The following is a 12,191-nucleotide window of genomic DNA, read 5'->3' as shown; positions in this document are numbered from 1 at the left end:
CCTCCCTGCCCCTCCCTGCCCCTCCTCCCCCCTCCTCGCCCCTCCTCAGGGAGACCAAGGGTAGGCCCACCGGGCCAGCCTGGAACACAGGATACGGCAGCAGGCTCCTGTCACCTGACCTGCTGGCCCCTGGAAACCAGTCGCTGCTGACCCCTAGCGTCAGGAATGTCCGCCAGCAATTCCTAGAGCCGGGCTGTCCCCTCCCCCACACTGGGTGTGCGGGCAGCTGGGGATGGTCCGTGCGCCACGCAGGATGGTGCATAGCGATGGCCTGGGTAGATGGCTGGTTAGGAGGAGAACTGGGTCTGGTGGTGACCTTGAGTGTGGGCCGTGGGCCGCACGTGCCGAGGAGCCGTGGTGGGGCATCACCTGGTCAGAGCTGGCTCTGGGGAGACGCAGCTGGTGAGACGCGGAGGGCAGTGAAGGCGGGAGACCGGCGGAAGAATATGGGGTCAGGATCTGGGTGGCGTCCTGGGTGTGGACAGACAGGGCTTTGGGGCTCGCTCACTTGATGGCTGGCCTTTCATTCCCTTGTGACATTAGCGACCTGTGTGCCCCTGCCAGCTCCGGCTAGATAGCAGGTGCCCAGGAGGCAGTGGCCAAGGCAGGCCACGCCCGTGGGGAAGGGTCAAGGGGCAGGGTCCCCAGAGTGACCACTGCTATGGGGGAGATGACAGCGTGTCAGGACGGAGGGTCAGGGCAGGTCCCCAAACTGAGAGGCGTGTGACGTGAAGGGCAGCCTTTCCCAGGGACCAGACCCTGGAGGCGAGGTAGCAGCCAGAGTAGCGTTGTGGGGCGTGGTGGGGGACCAGGGCCTGGAGGCCACCTGTGCAGCAGGAGCTCCTGGGGGCCCGAAGCAGGGTGTGAGGCCATGTGGTCTCTCAGCCACCCCAGCGCAGCAGCGGGAAGAGCCGTGGCAGCCAGGGCCGGGGCCGGTCCATTGGGCAGGGTGTGGCTGGGGCCGTGGGAGAAGCAGCCGTCCCCGGGAGAGCCTGTCAGACTCCCCGATACGTTGGAGGTGGTAGGTGAGGGAGGAGGGAGGCGAAGTTGCAGACACGGAGCCAGATGCAGGGGCGCGTCACTGGCTTGAGGAGCCAAGGTTGATGGCAATGGCTGCTGCATCTGGGCGGAAGTAGGAGAAGATGGGGGTGGGGGCCTGAGGGACGGGTAGGTCTGCGCTTGGAAGAGACTGGGCTAGAGAGGTTTAGGGGCACCGAGTTCGTGTGCCCGCCCAGGGAGGGCGTGTGCAGGGAGAGCTTCCCGGAGAGGGCTGGGTGGTCTCTGAGAGCCTTGAACCCCTCCCCACCCCCCCCCCCCCAGTTGGAGAAGCAGCAGGTTTAGGGGGTGTGGTTGGGGAGCAGGGAGAGCCAGGTTTCCTGGAGAGGGGCCTGGAGGTCTGAGCCATCCCTGGGCTGCAGCCGGGACGGTGTGGGGGGAGGGGAGCTGGAGGAGGCTCAAAGGGGAGGCATGGCCACCGGTGGTGTCTGTAGGGGGTGGGAAACCCAGGGTCTGAGGGGGGAGTGGGGGGAAGAGTCTGGGACCGGGACACCGAACCACACTGGCCCTGCGCTGGGGTGGGGGTGATGTGACCCCGGACCCGTGTGCAGGACCCGAATGAGGTGTGTGTGGTGCTGCCTAGAGGCTCGAAGCCCGGCCTTGGGATGGTGGAGCGCACCTCCCACCCGCCCCCCCGACCCGTCTACAGGCACAGACACTGACGCCCTTTCTGCGTGGCCCCCCATTCAGACTTCTGCACGCCTGCCTCCCCATCTCGTCCAGTCCGTGCTGCCTTCCTCCCCTTTTAGCATCTGTGGTTCGTCAGAGGCCACATCCCTGATGTTCCCCAGCACCCCTCTGCAAATTTTATTTTACAATTCGTACACAGTAAAATTCGTTCTGCATTAGGTTTAATTTTTTGACAACATTAGGCGCGGACGTGGGTGATGTCTGCTTTCCCTCGGTGGTCTGACTCGGAGGCAAAGCCTCGGCGGCCCTCCGCGCAGGTTCGTGCGCAACAGTGCAAATGAGCGGGGCTGGGGGGGGGGTGTCTCGGGCCTCCTCCGCCCCGACGCAGGATGGCAGGTGCCGGGGCATCCTCAAGGGAGGCAGCTTGGCTCCCCCTGGGACCCTCCTTTAACTGACTTCCCTAGTGCCAGCCATGGGCGGGGGGGGGTGGGGGACGGGGGCAGGAGCTCTGCAGGGCCCTGGGCTGAGCGGCAGCTGTCCTGTCCAGCCCTGGTCCTCTGGGCCGGCGGGAGGGGCCTGTGCACGCCGCTGCCCGGACACGGGCTCCTGGACCTCACAAGGGCTGGTTGGGAGAGAAACTTGCCTCGAGCAGGGAGAGCGAGCCTGGGTGGATGGCAGGAAGCACCTTGGAGACCGGAAGGTCAAAGGTCAGTTTGCTTCTGTCCACCACAGGCTGCTGGGTAAAACCGTATTTGGAAGAAACAGTGCTGCTTCGAGCAAAGTTGGGAAAGGACTGATGCGGGCTTTCCAGCAGGGACACCGGGCTGCAGGGTGCCCGCAGCCACCCAGCCGCAAACCGGCAAGGCGTGGTTTGGCTCTGCTTGGGTTTGGCCAAGCATCCCGCGGTCCCATCTTAGTCGAGTGGTTCTCACGGTGCCGGCACGGCACGCCGGAGTGGGGGCACCTCGGTAATGAGCACTGTAGCGACCACAGGTGCCATGTGACCCCCCACTTCAGGATTTGGCCCCCCCCCCAATGCCTGTGGGCTGCATCACTGTCCCTTCTCTCCCCACCAGCCTTGGCGACCACAGGGCCTCTTCCCGTTAGCATCCTGGAGGGCAGCGATTACCGGGGGGTGCTGCGGCATAGACTGGCCTGGGGTCAGGTCCAGCTTGGAGGCCCACGAACGCCGTGACTCTGGCTGGGGGCCTGGTCCCGGTGGGTTGGGTGCGCTCAGGGTGGCGTTCACCACCCCCACGGTGTTGGCCCCACCTGTTTGCTCCCACCCCCAAGGACCCTGTGCTCAGACAACTAGGCCGCTCCACTACCGTGCTCATCAAACTGAACTTCTTTATTAAGTGCCAATAGTCCAGGCAGGCGCGGTCCCCTGCAGCCCCCGGGCCTGGCCTGCGCCTGGGCTGCGGCGGGGCGCGAAGCGGTCTCTGTAGTGTGGCGGCCGCTCACTTCACGTGCTCGGCCGCGTGCGAGGAGCAGTAATACTTCTTGTGGGCGATGAAAGTGGACAGGCTGCTGAACCTGATGTTGCACAGGCGGCAGTACCTGTGGCTGCCGGGGGGCGCGGGCGCCGGCGTCCCCTTGCTGGGGGTCTGGACGCCCTTGTCCGAGTGGGAAGGGGGCGTCGGCGGGGGTGGCGGCACCGCCTCGGGGGACGGGGCCGGCGGCGGGCCGGGCCGGGGGCTGCCGTCGGGGGCGTCGGGGGCCGGCTCCCGCAGCTCCTGGCCGTTGAGGCCGTCTCGCGGGGCGGCGGGCGAGGGCGTCCGGGCGCCGGCGGGCGGCTGGCCCAGCAGCAGGCCGTGCGCCAGGCGGAAGTGCTCGATGAGGTCGCCGCGGACCACGCCGTTGGGCGGGCAGTAGGGACACACGACGGCGCCGGCGGCCGCGTCCTCGGGGGCGACGCGCAGGAGGCGCGGGGCGGCGGGGCACGAGAACTTCTTGTGCGCCAGGTAGGCCTCGAGGCTGTGGAAGCTCACGCGGCAGGCTGTGCACTCGTGGTAGTCGGCCAGGGCGGGCAGGCCGGGGGCGGGCACGGGCGCCTGGCGCCGCGGCTTCTTGCTCAGGTCGATGGGGCCGTCGGCGGCGTCGAGCCCGCTTCCGCTTCCCGGCCGGGGCGACGGCGACGCAGGCGGCTCGGGGGCGGGGCCGAGGGGCGCGGGGGCGGGGCCAGAGGCGGGGGGCGGGGCGGCCGCGTGCAGCTCGTACAGCTTGCGGCGCCGGCGCGTGCGCACCGGCGGCGCGGCGGGCAAGACGGGCGCGGGGGGCGCGGGGGTCCCGGAGGGTGCGGGCCGGCGCGGCGGCGGGTCGTGGCGCGAAGCACAGTAGTAGCGCTTGTGCACGGTATAGGTCTCGTGGCGGCTGAAGCGGATGTTGCAGGCCTCGCACAGCGTCCGGCGGGGATCGTCGTCCTCGTCCGCCCCGCTGCCCGGGCTGGGGCTGCCCGGGCTGCCCTCCCTGCCCCGGCCGCCCCCCTCGGCCTCGGCCTCGGCCTCGGCCTCGGGTGTGGCCGCGCCCCCCGCCTCGTCCTCGCGCGCCCCGGAGCTCGGCGAGGCGCGCCCCGGGTCGGCCTCGGGGGGCGGTGGGCCGGGGGGCGGTGCGCGGCCCGGGGCGGGGGGTGCCTTGGCCCTGCGCGCTGGGGGCGCGTCGTCAGGCGGGCGGCGGCCGGAGCAGTAGAGGCGCTTGTGCACGTAGAAGTTGTTGACGTTGTTGAAGGTGATGTCGCACTCGAAGCACGTGGCGCCCTTGGGAGCCCCCGCGAAGAGGCCGGCCTGGGCCCCCGCGCCCGCCTGCAGCCGGCTGTGTACCAGCTCCGACATCTTGGCCAGGATCTCTGAGGCCGGGGGCGCCGCGGGGAACTGCGGCAGGAAGAGCGTGCCGGCTGCCAGCCCCAGCTCGCCAGGGCCCGGACTGGAGCCGGGTGTGGGGCTGGACAGCTCGGCCTTCACCCTGGCAGGGGTAGGGCTGGGCGGTGAGGGTGTCCTCGATGCGGCGGCTGGGGGCCCTGGCTCCGCCTCGGGCTCCTCCGTCGCAGCCTCTGTCTTGACGGCCCGGGGGGCCGCGGGGGGCTCGCTGCTGCCCCCGTTCTGGGGGGCCGCTCTGGCCTCTCCATTGGTGGCCTCAGCCAGAGCCTTCCTGTCCAGTCCTGGTGATGGGGTGGGCGCCAGGCCCAGGTCGGTGGAAGCCAGGGGGCCATGGGGGGCCGCGTGCTGCTGGAAGCTGGCCAGACTGTCTGCAGGGAGACCCCATGGGCCACACTTCAGGGCTGGAGCAGGACCTACCTGGGCCAGACCTGAGGAGGGGTAGGGTGGGAAGGGGAGAGCTGGGCTGGGTAGAGGTGGTGGAGGGCCGAGGATGAAACTGACCCCCGGTTGCCATCAGTGCCAACCCGTCCCTTCCCCGTCCCCATGGGGAACCCAGGGCCTCACCTGGGGGGAGCTTGGCAGCGGGGTGTCCGGCCCCTGGGGAGTAGATCTCCGCCTTGGAGCCCGGCTGGCAGACCATGTGGTTGGTCACCAGGTGGCTGTAGAGGATGTCCCTTGTGGTGGAGATGAAGCCACAGCTGTGGCAGACACCTGCAGGCAGGCTGTGGTATCAGGGCCCTGGGGTGGGGCCCCCCTCCCCCCCCCTCCCCTTCCCAGCCCCACCTACCGCTCAGCGTGTCTGTGTGCACCTTGAGGTGTCGCTCACAGTTGGCTTTGGTGGTGAAGGCCGACAGGCAGATGAGACATACAAAGGGCCGTTCTCCTGGAACGCGAGGCTGAGTGAGGGGTGGGCTCCGGGAGCCCAGCTGGCCAAGGGCTTAGGACGTAGGGGAGGGGATGCCGAAGCCCGTCCTCCTCTGCCCCTGGTCTCCCAGGACTTCGGCAAGGGCCCAGCCCCGAGCTGACCGTTCAGGTGACCGCAGGGGGGCCGTGTGCTTTGGGAGGGCCCTATGGTGCGGTAGGAGGACCGCATGGGCACACCTGTGGCGTGGTGGGCACCGGGGCCAGAGGCAACAGAGGAGAGCGGGGGGGGGGGGGGGGGGACCCGGTGGGGGGTGGGAGCTCACCGCTGTGGCTGCGCATGTGGATCTCCAGGGAGCTGGCGCTGGGGCAGCTCTTGCGGCACTGGGGGAAGGGGCAGACGCGCTCGTTGGGGTAGGTGTCCTTGGGCTTCTCGTCGGCGGCCGCAGCGGGCGAGCCGGTGGTCTGGCGGCTGGCGCAGTAGTAGAGTAGGTGGGCCTGCAGGTTCCTCTCGCTCCGGTACCAGATGCCGCAGTCTTTGCAGGGGAAGACGTCTTCTGTGGGGGTGAGCGGGGGGCGCAGCCTGAGGGCCCCCCCCCCCGGCGGCAGAGGGGGCCGCCTGCAGTCCAGGCAAGGCAGTGCACCTCCAGACCACGAGGGCTTTGCCCCAGCTGCCCCCCGACATCCCAAGGAGTGAGGTTTGTGCCTTGGACCTTCCCTCCTGTCACCGTTGCCCGTTCTCCTCTGTCCCTTTGGAAACCTGGGTTGTTTTTCTGTAGATGTCCAGGATGCTGTGGACCTCGTGGGCAGGGTCTCTAACCCCCCCCCACCCCAGGCTGGCTCCCATGCTGCCTCCCAACAGTGAGCCCCCTAAGAGACCCCAGAGTCTCATCGGGTGTCCACGGAAGGGGCGTGGCCATATGCTAGCAGACCCCTGAGGCAGTGAGGCATTGCTTCCGTGGAGGACTAGGTGGGGGCAGCCACGTGGAGGCAGGCAGGTGTGTGGGGCGCTAGGGGTGGTGTGGACCTGGGCGTCTGTGGAGTTCTCGCGTGTGTTCCCGTGAACAGGTAGGAGTGGCCAGGGGCACAGGGAGCCCCCGTGCATGAATCTCGAAGCGCTTGGGCAGGAGGGCCACAGGTGAGTGGTGGCTCAGGGTGGCCTGGGGGCTGCAGAGGAAGAGCCCCCCCGCCCCCCAAGTGGTTTCACAGCAGTTACTGGTCAAAATTGCTTAATTGATAACATTTATCCCAGACAGAGGGCCTGCGGTTTCTCCGTGTGTTGGAGTCTGGATCGCAGGCTGGTTTTGCGGCTCGGGAGGGTTTCCCTGACGGGTGGTTCTCAGCGTCTTTACGGCAGAATGTTCAGGAATGTCGCCTCTGCTCTGTGGCCACCTAACCCCTTGGCTCAAGATGGCAGGGGGAGGGCTCGTTCCAGGCTGGACTGCACACGTCCCTCACCCTGGCTTCTCTGAGGCTTATCCTGGGCCCACAATTAGGGCAGAACGGGGGTGGGGGGGGGGGTCCTCCTGCTCCCTCCCAAGTTCACTCTGATTTGGGGGCTTCAAGGCAGCTGTGTTAGCTGAGGCACTGGGCTGGTGGGTTTGTTCCTGCGCCTGCAGGGCCGGGGTTGGGGAGAGGGGCCGGGGCCTCAGAGGCCTGCTCAGCCCTGGTTTAGCGGGGATGGTCACAGTCCGCCTGCCCCAGGGCTGCCCTGCACAGACGCCTGGTGTTTCCACCACCCTCGTTTCACAGGTGAGAACACAGGGGCCCGGAAGGGGTGAGTGTGGAACATTAAACCAGGTCTCATGGACTGTGCATTAAGGCTCTCCTAGGCCACTGTGCGGGGGTTGTGGGGTGTAAATGAGGGGTCTAGCCCCTGGTGGCCATGCTCCTGCTGCTTCAGGGTGAGGCTCTGACACCCAGGCCACAGACCCAAGGGGAGGAAGCCCTCCCAGGGTCTGGGCCTTCCCCAGAGCCCATTGGAGCAGCCTGGACAGAGGAGAGGGGGGCTCACGCCTCAGTGCCGAGGACCCGACCGACCCTGTTGTGCCACCGTGGGCACCAGATGCCCGGGTGAGGTGGCCATCCTGCCCCCGAGGGCCCCTTCGAGCCTCCCTTCTCCCCCGAAAGCTCGGTGTCTGGAAGGGGTCCTGCTTGCTCGTGGCCACCCTCTCTGTCGCCTGCCCCCAGTCCTCCCTCCGTGAGGGCTCTGGGGGCTCGCCCCCCACCTCCCCAGCCTGGGTCATTTCAACCAGCGCGCAGATGTGCCGCGGGATTGCCTGAGTCCCAGCGACGCGAGCCACGTCCCTCCACACACTTCCTCACTCCCTGCTCGCTCTGCCCTGGTGGTTTTGGTCTGTGGCCACATCTCCATGGCAAGGACGCAGCGGGGCCCCCCTGCCCTCGACTGGTGCCTCCTGCTCCCCGCTTGTGTCCGCAGGTACTGCCTGTCGCTGGACCTCGTCCTGCCCTGCCCCCAGCCACCTCCCAGGCTCCACTTCAGCGTCCGTAAGACCTCTCAGGGTCAGGGCGCTCAGAGTGGGCTCTCCTCCGGGGCTCCCCACCGCATCCCAAGCCGCGTGGCGGGCCCCTGCCAGCCCCAACGCCCCATCTGGCCCGGGCCGCTTCCACCCCTGCTCCGAGCCGTCATCACGTTGGACTTCCTCAACAAGGTCACTTTTCCCCCCAGTTTTGCAGCTCTGCAGCTCCCCCACCCCAGCAGCCAGGGTGATTTTAAAGCCGTCGGATCAGCCCCTTTGCTAAATAAAAGTTCTCTGGTGGAGACGCTTGCCTCCTGGAGGTGCTGGGCCCCAGACACGCGACGACCTTGCTGGGCCCAGCCCCAGCACCCCAGTTAAGGCAGGTGCTGCCAGCCTGTGATCCTGTCCCCACTTGTGTCACGAGACTGCCCCCCAACCCAGCCAGGCCGCCTGTGCCTCCCCGGGACCGCTCGCTTCTACGTGGCCGTGGACAAGGGTGTGGAGTGAATCCTACTTGATGCTGACAACACTCTGGCTCGGTGCGTCCTGGCTGGCGGTGAGCAACAGCCCCCCAGGGGACACTTGGCCGTGTCTGGGGGTGCACGGATCCCCGGCACTGGCATCTGTGGGGCAGGGGCCAGATCGCTGGCCAGCATCACGCTGTGGGCACAGCTGCAGCGAAGGTGCCCGCTCTGCTTGAGAGACTGCTGGCCGGGCCGGGCCCCGCCCCCCTCCCCCCTCCCGGGACCCACATCCGAGCTCCCCCATGCGCGCCCGCCACGGCACACCTTCTGCTCAGATCGCAGCGGGAGCCAATCTTTGCGGGTCTTGAGGTCCTGGGGGTTGTCCCCGCAGTGCCGTGGAGCTGGGTGGGGTGGCATGTGGCATACTCACTGTTGATGACCGCCGTGGCCAGGATGGACGCCATGCCGGCCTGCTGGGGCAGGAGCTGGATGTCGGTGTGGGAGGGGGCTGGGCACTCGGGCTCGGCTGGCTCCTCCTTCACTGGGTGGCTGGGGGTGCCACGGGGCTCAGCCGCTGTGAGGAGCACGCCCAGCAGTCTGCCCGCCGGCACCGGCTTGGTGACTCTGCACCACAGGGCTTCATCTGCAGGGGCAGAATCATTGGTGACGGGAGGGCCGCTGGCCACCCCTCTGAGACGCCCCACCCTCCTGCCCCCTCCCGGAGACCAGGGCTTTGAGGTCGACGGGGCAGGGGGGAGTATGGATCCAAGGTTGGGGTGCGTGGCTGTGTGAGGCCAGTCTCTCTGTGATGGGGCAACTGGGCGGCTTCCCGGGCCTGCCCGCTCCGTTTTCCAGGGGGGCCGGGGGGGGGGGGGTGGCCTGTGGGACAGGCAGCAGAGCGCCACCAGGGTGGCAGCCTAGCGGCAGAGGAGCCAGGAGCGGCTGTTCCCGTGGCAGCCGCCAGGGGGCAGCCTCTGCCAACGACCCAGGCACCAGCCAGCTTACCTGTGTCCAGCTTGAGGCCACCAGGAAACCTCCGGGAGGCGCAGCCCGCCCCCCACCCCCGCAGGCCAACCTCGCTCCCATCAGCACCGTGAGGATCTTGTCCTGCCTGGCAGGCAGTGGCCGCAGCCCTGCTGACCAGGCAGGCGGGGCAGGCTGAATATACAAACCGGGGGCTGACAGCTGGCCGCCAACACCGGGCCTTCCGGTGCCTTCCGGCTGCGGTCTGGGGCCTTAAAGTATCCCTCGGTGGGAGGTGGGCTGAAGCGTGGCCCGGGTTCCCGGATGCGGCCTCGGCACCTGCGCTGTACCTCCCTCAGGCCGGGGAGGAGCCCAGGTGGGGACGGGAGTGAGGGGCTGCCCACAAGCTCAGCTGGGCTGGGGGTGTGTCCCTTGCCCTGCCCCTGACGGCCTCTGGCCCCCTCCTGAAACGAGAGCTGCCCCTGAGGACGGAACGTGGCCTCCACTGGGAATATTCAGCAGAATGTGCTGTGTGCAGGGAGGCGACGGGAGGTGGCACCCTGGAACGTTCCGGCAAAGCGGAGACCCCGCAGGGGAATGAGGCCGTTTCCTAAGGTCGGACATGCACCCCTCCCCACTCTGTGCTTCCGTCACCCCCCGCGGCCCCCTGAGCCGCCTCGTCCGCAGCACGGAGAGAGGGGTCCTCGCTGCCCTGGCAAGCGGACGACCACATCACACTTTGCTTAGGAGTCGAACCACCCAGGCCGCAGGAGATGGAAAAGTCCGTGTCACGTCTGAGTGGCCTGAGCCCTCTGAATCGACGGCGGGGCGGGGTAGTGGTGGTGGTAAGGACCCTTTCCTGCTTCCCCTCCTCCCTCCTGGGCCACTCCTTCTAGAAGGTGCATGGAGGCAAGAGCAGAAACCCCCAGGCCCCACGTGGCTGGATTTGAACGTGGCCTTCCTGGCTTCCCCAGCACGAGCTGGACTACCCGGGGCCCTGGTCTAGTTGGCACCGTGGCCTGCCTGGCCTGGGATCCTCTGCTGACCCCGGCGGTCTCCAAGGGGCCCTGAGAGCAGTCACTGCCCGGGCTCAGGAAGAACGGCCGGTCCCCGAGACCCCAGGGCTGACCTCTTGCATCAGGGCACTGGAGGCGTAGGTGGCAGCGGTGGTCTGCCCCAAGGCCCGGCCCCGAGCGGCCCAAGGAGGCCCCTTTCCCTTTAAGGGCCAGCCCAGGGCCAGCCAAGTGCCCCCGCCCCAACCGGAAGGCCGCGGGGAAGCGCCAGGATACCAACCCTTCCTGTAGATCTCTGCGTTGGCTTCGGCCTCGGTCGGGGCCTGAGGCAGCATCCTCAACCAGCAGGGTTCATCCTCCAGCAGCAGGGTCAGGGCAGGGCCCTGGGGGGGGGGGGGGGGGCGGGGAGGAGGCTCATCAGGGACAGCACAGGAAGGGCCTGGGTGGGGGTCCCGTGTGGCCCAGGGAGGGGGGAAAAGCCTGAGACCAGCGGGGTGGCCAGGCCACGGCCTGCTGCTCCGTGGTCAGCACTGTGTTGCCAACAGACGCAGCAGGGAGCCGGCACTTTCCGTGCAGGGGGCACTGGGTTCTCGGGAACCGAGGCCCAGAGAGGTCAGGCCACTTGCTCAAGGTCACACAGCCAGGGAGCTGCAGAATAGGAACTCACACCCAGATCTGTGTTCTCTCCCTGCCTCCCTACCGAGGCAGGTCGCTGAGGGCCAGGGACAGTCCATGGGGTGTGTGGGCCAGAACGGGCCCCCACGTGGCCTGTCAGCCCGGAAGCAGGCAGTTCCCTTCTCCCACCTCGAGAAGAGGGGCGAGGGGCAAGGAAAATGGGGCACGGCTCCTGCAAGTCCACCTCGCCCAGCCATGCCCTCTCCCCGGCTCGGTCTGCGGGCCGGGCCGCTGCAGCACCTGGAAGGAATGAGGGCTGTGGGCTCAGCCTGGGGGGCCGCCTCTGTGGGGCCGCCCCGCACCGTCCCGGCCCTGGAGCAGGTACACGGCCCGGGGCAGGGTGGGGGAAGGGGGGCGGCCCCTGGTGCCAGGATGCAGAGGCCGGGCACGGATGGTGGGGGGCCGGTTCTGCCCTGCGAGGTTGGGGTGGCTGCTGCCACACCCAGGGCTTCAGCCCCAGGGCCGCACCCCGCCTCTGGGCTGCTCTGACCGGGGCCCCCCCACTCAGCCAGCAGCACGGCGTGACGTTTGGGTATTTTTGTTGTATGCGAATAAGTGCCTTTCGTTCAAAAATGGGTGCATCGGGACCTTTAACTGAAGAACCTGTATCACGTGCTGTCACCTGGAAATGTTGCCACCTAGACCAGGGTGGCCGTGTGCACCCCAGGCGGACACAGCGGGCGGCTGAGATGCTGCCTCTGTGTCGCGCTAGCGATGGCCTCGGAGGTATCCTCTGGCAGACCGTGGGCCCCTCCCTGCCCGGGGACGACACGGGCTCCAGAGCCGAGTGTCGGGGTCCAGGCCGGGCCTCCCCCGCTGTGACCGTGGGCCCGGTAACACCCTGGAGCCCGAGGAGGTCCCTCTGACGGCTCTGTCCTCTCATCCCCACCCTGTGGCAGGCTCAGGGACCCGGCGACATCAGGCCTATGAGCCAAGCACACCTCCCGAGGCCAGGCACCTTGGCCGGTGGAGTAGCTCTGTGGCTTGGCCACGGAAAGGGCCGGTGGAGACTAGTAGCCGGACCTGGCCTGCACTCTTGCCCGCCCCCTCTGCCAACGGGCGATGTCCCTTCTGCTCGGAGCTCTGACTCAAACCACGTGTGTGCTCCAGACCCGGCCGGGTCCTGCCACCTGCTCTTGGGGTTGGGGGGCGGGTGGCCGAGTCTACCCTCTG

The 12,191-nt window shown here is 68.1% G+C and overlaps 1 protein-coding gene across 2 annotated transcripts in view; it reads right to left on the bottom strand.

Annotated features, from left to right (window-relative positions):
* Positions 1-3,018: 3,018 nt before the first annotated feature.
* Positions 3,019-12,191, bottom strand: part of ZFPM1 (zinc finger protein, FOG family member 1) — a 66,124-nt gene continuing 56,951 nt past the window's right edge. The window contains exons 5-10 of one of the 2 annotated variants that reach the window (XM_058706302.1): positions 10,624-10,726; positions 8,798-9,010; positions 5,750-5,980; positions 5,350-5,445; positions 5,127-5,273; positions 3,019-4,930 (exon numbers count right to left, since the gene is read on the bottom strand). In XM_058706302.1, the coding sequence (XP_058562285.1) occupies positions 3,147-4,930; positions 5,127-5,273; positions 5,350-5,445; positions 5,750-5,980; positions 8,798-9,010; positions 10,624-10,726 (2,574 nt within the window). In that variant the 3' untranslated portion in view covers positions 3,019-3,146. Of the gene's footprint in view, positions 4,991-5,126; positions 5,274-5,349; positions 5,446-5,749; positions 5,981-8,797; positions 9,011-10,623; positions 10,727-12,191 lie in introns of both variants that reach the window. The other variant, XM_058706303.1, reaches the window with a different exon arrangement.

This window comes from Neofelis nebulosa, chromosome 17 (assembly GCF_028018385.1).
Source record: "Neofelis nebulosa isolate mNeoNeb1 chromosome 17, mNeoNeb1.pri, whole genome shotgun sequence".
Lineage (NCBI taxonomy): Eukaryota > Metazoa > Chordata > Mammalia > Carnivora > Felidae > Neofelis > Neofelis nebulosa.
Note: the sequence above shows the minus strand (reverse complement) of the source record. Positions and strands in the feature narration are given on the sequence as shown.